Source organism: Erinaceus europaeus, chromosome 16 (genome assembly GCF_950295315.1).
Source record: "Erinaceus europaeus chromosome 16, mEriEur2.1, whole genome shotgun sequence".
Taxonomy (NCBI): domain Eukaryota; kingdom Metazoa; phylum Chordata; class Mammalia; order Eulipotyphla; family Erinaceidae; genus Erinaceus; species Erinaceus europaeus.
In genome coordinates, this window is record NC_080177.1 from 74393012 (window position 1) to 74399688 (window position 6677).

General features: G+C 42.4%; 1 protein-coding gene across 4 annotated transcripts in view; it reads right to left on the minus strand.

Annotated features, from left to right (window-relative positions):
* The window catches only part of SLC25A21 (solute carrier family 25 member 21), a 564588-nt gene that overhangs the window by 26585 nt on the left and 531326 nt on the right, over nt 1-6677 (minus strand). For all 4 annotated transcript variants that reach the window (XM_060175444.1, XM_060175446.1, XM_060175443.1 and 1 more), the window contains one exon: nt 4162-4326. In XM_060175444.1, coding sequence (XP_060031427.1) covers nt 4162-4326 — 165 coding nt within the window. The remainder of the gene's footprint in view (nt 1-4161; nt 4327-6677) is intronic.

Consider the following 6677-nt stretch of genomic DNA (forward strand, 5'->3'; position numbering starts at 1 on the left):
GGTAATGCTTTCCATTGGCGTTCCATGCAGTTTATGGTGAGATGTGAATGAATGCCTCTGTTAAGCTCTGTGGTCAGTGGACTCCTGAAGCAATCCTTTCTCTCTCTCTCTCTCATTCTCCTTTTTTAACCAGAGCACTGCTCAGCTCTGGTTTATGGTAGTGCAGGGGATCGAACCTGGGACTTTGGAGCCTCAGGTAAGAGAGTCTTTTTGCATAACCATTATGCTATCTCCCCCACTTTCCCTTTTCTAAGAATAATAATAATTATTATTAATTTTTTTACCAGAGCACTGCTCAGATCTAGCTTATGGTGGTGTGGGGGATTGAACCTGGGACTTTGGAACCTCAGGCATGAAAGTCTCTTTGCATAACCATTATGCTCTCTACCCCTGCACAAGAGTAACTATTCTTATATTTAATCAATTAATTTATTGCATAAAGACAGGCAGAGAGAAATCAGTAGGAAAGGGGGGAGACAGAGAAGGAGAAAGAGAAATACCTACAGCACTGCTTCACCACCATGAAGCTTCGCTCCTACTCACGGCTAACGATCTAATGACGTCCTTCAATATGTTTTCATGATTATCATACCCCCTTCTTCACAAAGGATAGCTTTTTCATGGTTTAAATGTAAAGAATACTGGCTTCCCAGTTTTGAATCAGGCTTAGATACAGAATACCTCAAATCAATGACTTTGTTCTCGGCAAGAAAACACACAGTGCTCACTGAAGTGTAAGAGGAACTGTCCTGGGGAAAAAAAATTCTGCATAAGGCAGATCTCCATGCTAACTGTTTCCACCACTGGCCTCTTCCACACACTGTTGTCATCGGGATCACCACGAACCTTAACATTCATAAGCAATCCCACAAATCTTTGATTAATCTTCAAAACAACTGCGTTATATAGAAAGAGCAATCCTTCTTTCTTTTTAAATTTACAGATTAAAAACCTTGATAACCAGAGCAGAGAAACAGGCCCCAATCTCTAAAAAAAAAAAAAAAAGTCTTATTTGTGTGACCTCCCCCCCCCCAAGGATTATCACCAGGACTCAGTGCCTGCAGGACTCCATCACTCCCGGCAGCCATTACTCTCTCTCTCCCTCCTCCTTTCTCCATCTCTCTCTTCTTCTTCCCTTTTCCCTTTTATTTTAAATTTTTATAGAGACAGAGAGAAACTGAGAGTGAAGTGGGTGAGAGAGAGAGAGAGAGAGAGAGAGAGAGAGAGGAGAGGCATCTGCAGCACTGCTCCTGAAACTTCCCCACTTGCTACAGGTGGGAACTGGGGACTTGAACCCCAGTCTTGTGCATGGTTATCTGTGCTCTCTTTATTGTCTTCCCCCTCTTTACTTATTCCTCTTGGCATAATCACCTCTGGTTCCATTCATTTTAGGGGACCTGAATTTTCACATACACCCCAGATTGTTTAACCATTCTTATTTTCAAAGGGTCTCAGTATATTAAAAACAGAATTCTCTGATGTCATCTAGGACTCTAGTACTGTATTTTAAGAAGTTGACAGTAGCAGAGCTCTGAGGGCCAGTGGAATCTGAATGTCAGTCAACGGAGAATCTAGGTGTACTGTGACGAATCAGATTTCATACTCACAAAACATAATGTTTTTACTCAATAGCTGAGATGCCCAAATATAGTGACACCTAGTTTGCATCTTTGGGTGGTAAATGGGACAATGCCATCAGAGGGTTCCTGTGGAAAGTGCTTCAGAGTGAGCTGTAACTTGAGACCTTGCCTAGAATCTGGGGGCAGGCTGAGAACAGCAAGTACAATAACTACTGAGGAACCAGGTGACAACCATCATAGAAATGTTTTTAGGATTTATTAAATGTCCTTTGGTATTCTTGCACTAAATAAAACAGAGAACCGAAGCAGTCTGTGACCTTGCCCGCATGTGAAAAACCTTTCCCCAACTGGTATTTCCAGGATTTTCAGATCACGTGAACAATTTAATGGTGGGGGAAATGTCCAAGATGCTGTAGCCTGAAAGGTGCTCATTTTAAAGTAAAAATGAAAAGGCTGATAGTATCTGTAAGCTACCACTTATGATAGTAGTAATAATGATAATGACAACACATGACTACTAATTATCATTTTACATCAAAAGTGAATGATATCAGAAGATTTGATTTATGATCTACAGTCATTAACTTATATAAACTTAAAAAAGTTAGTGATTAGGTAAAACTGAGATTTTATAGTGACAATAATTCCACCAAACTCAGAATTTATCTAGACTGTATAATATTATTTTCACTTTCTTTGCCTCTCTTTTTTAAATATTTATTTATTTCCCTTTTGTTGCCCTTGTTTTTTTATTGTTGTTGTAGTTATTATTGTTGTTATTGATGTCCTTGTTGTTAGATAGGACAAAAAGAAATGGAGAGAGGAGGGGAAGACAGAGGGGGAGAGAAAGACAGACACCTGCAGACCTGCTTCACTGCCTGTGAAGTGACCCCCCTGCAGGTGGGGAGCCGGGGGCTCAAACTGGGATCCTGATGCTGGTCCTTGTGCTTTGCGCCACCTGCGCTTAACCTGCTGCAATACCACCGGACTCCCCTCTTCCTTCCTTCCTTCCTTCCTTCCTTCCTTCCTTCCTTCCTTCCTTCCTTCCTTCTTTCCTTACTTCCTCTCTTCCTATTTCTTTTTTCTTCCTCTCTTTCTTTTTTATTTATTTATTTCTTTCCCTTCCTTCCTTCCTTCCTTCCTTTCTTTCTTTCTTTCTTTCTTTCTTTTCTTTCATCATCACCAGTGTTACATCACACCAAGCTGACATTTTTTACATAGGAAGAGAAAGACAGAGTCAGAGCGAAGAAAAGATATCACACCACTGAAGCCTCCTTCAGTGCAGTGGAGGCCAGGCTCAAACCTGGATCATGTACACGATATAGCAGGTGAACTATACCGATAAGAGATCATGCCAGACCAATAATTCTTTCTCTGTCTCCCTCTTCCTCCCTCCCTCCCTTTCCTTCCTCCTTCCTTCCTTCCTTCCTTCCTTCCTTCCTTCCTTCCTTCTTTTTTTTTTTTTTGCCTCCAGGGTTATCACTGGGGCTCAGTGTACTACAAATCCACTACGCCTGGTGACCATTTTCCCATTCTATGTTGGATAGGACAGAGAGAAATTGAGAGAGGAGGAGGAGATAGAGAGGGGGAGATAAAGACAGAAACCTGCAGACCTGCTTCACCACTTGTGAAGCCAGCCCCCTGCTGGTGGAGAACTGGGGCTCAAACTGGGATTCTTGTGTGGGTCCTTGAGCTTCTAATGTGTGTTTAACCCAATGCGCCACCACCTGAACCCAATTCTCTCTTTTCTTTTTCTTCTCCTCCTCCCCTTCCTCCTCTCCCTCCTCCTCCCCCTCTCCTCCTCCTCCTCCCCCTCCTCCTCCCCCCCCTTCTCCTTTCACTATCACCAGGACTTTACCACTCATGGCCAACTTTTTAAAGATAGAAAGGAAGAGAGGGAGGACCCATAGCACTGAAGCTTCTCTCCATTCGGTGGGGTCTGGGGGCTCAAAACTGGGTCTTAAGGCCTGGAAAAGAAGGTTGCTGCCCCTAGAATATAAACATTTCAACTATTCTTGAGAAAGTTGCATCTCAGATGCAAGTTAAGTCCTAGCATAGTTTTTTTTTTTTAGAACCTCTTCCAAATGAGAAACATTCAGTAGTCATGGCACACTGTTCAAGATCAATCTTGGTGTCAGAGTTGGGTTCAAAGAGCCAGTGGACAGCTCATCCGGTAGGGCACCTGCCTGTGTCTAAGGCACCACCTGGGAGTGCTACCTCAGGAAGGGCAGCTTTGGTGCTGTGGTCTCTCTCCCTCTTTCTCTGCCCTTGTCCATCTCTGTCTGAAAATGTGTCCCAGATCAGTGAAACGGTGCATGTCTGAGGTTCTGGCAACACTACTCCCCACAAAGGAACTGGGGCCAAGTTTCCACTTTACTGTTAAATATGTGACCTGGGGCAATTGAATTGATTTTTAAGTCTCAATTCCCAAATTCAGTGCAACATTTGAAGCACACGGTGGACATTCGGATTAAATTAGATAAATGTTTGTCACAACTATAGGAAGGTGATTAGGCCAAAAATGTAGCTATCATCATTGAAAGAACTCTTCCTCCTGGATTTCAATATATTAAATAATTACCTTATTGACAGGAATCATGTTTTTGACATTGTAGTAGAATCCAAAGTAAACCATGTTGAAGACCCCATGACGTCCCAAAGTTGCTGATAATCCTTTGTTAAGGCCCTGGAGCCCAAAGCCTTGATTCTTGATGATATGTCTTGCATAACTCAAAGTAGAAGGTTGCTGCAGGAGAGAGGAATAAAGCCAGAAAGACCAAATTTGGGACTATAAGATAGAGCAAATGAACATCTTAGCTTCACTATGAACCAAACATGAATAACCATGCATATAGTCATGACTTTTAAAATGAGGAAATCCAAAAAGGAAACCAAATTTTATACATTAACTACAGAAATTCCAAGGCAGATTGTTTGCAAAAAAAAACAAAAAACAAAAACAAAACACAACTAGACACTCTGTTGGAATCAGTGAAAATAATAACATGTAATTACTATCACCACTTTCAATGTGTAAGTAGTTGTATCCAACCAGTGCATGATCCACACTAATGGAAGGGATTAGCTGCAGAGATAAACTGGTAATCCACAACCACACATAATCCAAAAGGAATTTGTATTTGACTGTGGATTCAGCCTGCTCCTGCTTCTCTCATTCTCCTCCTCCTCCTCCTCCTCCTCCTCCTCCTCCTCCTCCTCCTCCTCCTCCTCCTCCTCCTCCTTCCTCTCCCTCTCCCTCTCCTTCCCCTTCCCCTTCCCCTTCTCCTTCTCCTCCTCCTTCTCTTTCTTTCTCCTCCTTTTTTGGAACGAATGTTACAATTAGACTTGATTCCATTCCTTCAATAGTTCCAACTGGTGCTCGGTTAGAAATCAGCCAAGGGTAAATAGCAGTTGATTGGGGACTTCCTCAAGAAAGAAGGCAATCAGTGTGTATATCACTCACTGTGATGAATGAGAAGCCAGTGGTGGTAGGATTACTAGGTTACCTGTCATTTACTTCTTTGCAGTTCTCTGATTAGCCAAACCTGAAATACTTTGTCAGCTGGACTTCTGTCTACTGCTACCTTTGATTCACTCCATCATTCTAAAGGATTCACTTAAATTTGCCCTGAGGCTTATAACTTATTGCAATATGGTAAGAATAGTTCACATGTTCTTTTTAATACTAAGGAATCACTTCTCCTCCTCCTCCTCTCCCTCCTTTTCTCCCCCCAGAAATGTGTGGCACAAAGAATATCTTCACCTCTTAATTTCTGACTGAATGGTTAGAGGGAGAAAAGTTCAATGTCCCCTCCTACCTCCCCTTCATCCCACTGTTCTTTTTTCTTTCTTTCCATAAAGCAGGCACTGACAGGACATTGCTTGATGTTTCAGTGGAGCAGGTTACTGAAGTGGTCATGGCAGTCTGATGAGCTTTCTGACCACAAAGTGTTTTATTATCATAAGAAATTAAGGCTGAGTCAGCAAATCCAACCACTGTCTTTTCATTTAACTTTGCATTGTCATTATGTAGTTAACAAACTCCATTCAAATGCACTTTTTAAATATTTATTTTCCCTTTTGTTGTAATTTTTATTGTTTTTGTTGTAATTGATGTGCTGTTATTGTTAGATAGGAGAGAGAGGAGGGGAAGACAGAGAGGAGGAGAGAAAGACAGACACCTGCAGACCGGCTTCATCATCTCCCCTGCAGGTGGAGATGGGGGCTCGAACTGGGGTCCTGATGGGGGTTCAAACCGGGTTCCTTAAGCGGGTCCTTGCGCTTCGTGTCACGTGCACTTAACCTGCTGCGCTACCACCTGACTCCCCTTAAATGAATTTTTTATATAGTAAATCCTATGGTCTCTGCTGATAAACATTTTTTAAAACTCTAGCTACAATCACACACTCAACTTCATATTTTCACTTAAGAGTAGTCTGAAATTGGTGCAACTTGGAACGTTTCTACTCATAACCACAGAATATGAACCCCGCCCTACAAAGGTGCAGAAGTTACATAGGCTCCTATGCTGAATATGGGTCCCAGATCAAACTGATGGGGTTACAGTCAACAATATTTATACACTTTCTCCATATTTGGGAGCTACTCTCTTCCCTGATCCAGCTTTCTAGCCCTTTTTCCAGCCATGACATCATCTCCCCAGACAGTAACTTGGGTCCACCTGAATATCAGATGTCAGGCTCAGGCAAAATCTAGTAAAGTCACAGTCCCTTTGGAATATACCTAAAATAGACCTACTAGCTATTTCCAAAACAGAGACCCCACATCTTCATTTGCAATGTTCTTGGCTTTAGGTTCATGATTAGTCAACAATTTGTTTGGTTTTATATGTTAATTTTTTTTCAGCCACCAGGTTCCAGATGCTACCATGATGTCAACTGGACTTCCCTGGGCAGATGATTCCACCAATGTGTCCTGGAGCCCCACTTCCCCAGAGCCCTGCCCCACTAGGGAAAGAGAGAGGGAGAGGCTGACTGGGAGTATGGATCCACCTGCCAACGCCCATGTTCAGCAGGGAAGCAATTACAGAAGCCAGACCTTCCACCTTCTGCATCCCATAATGACCCTGGGTCCATA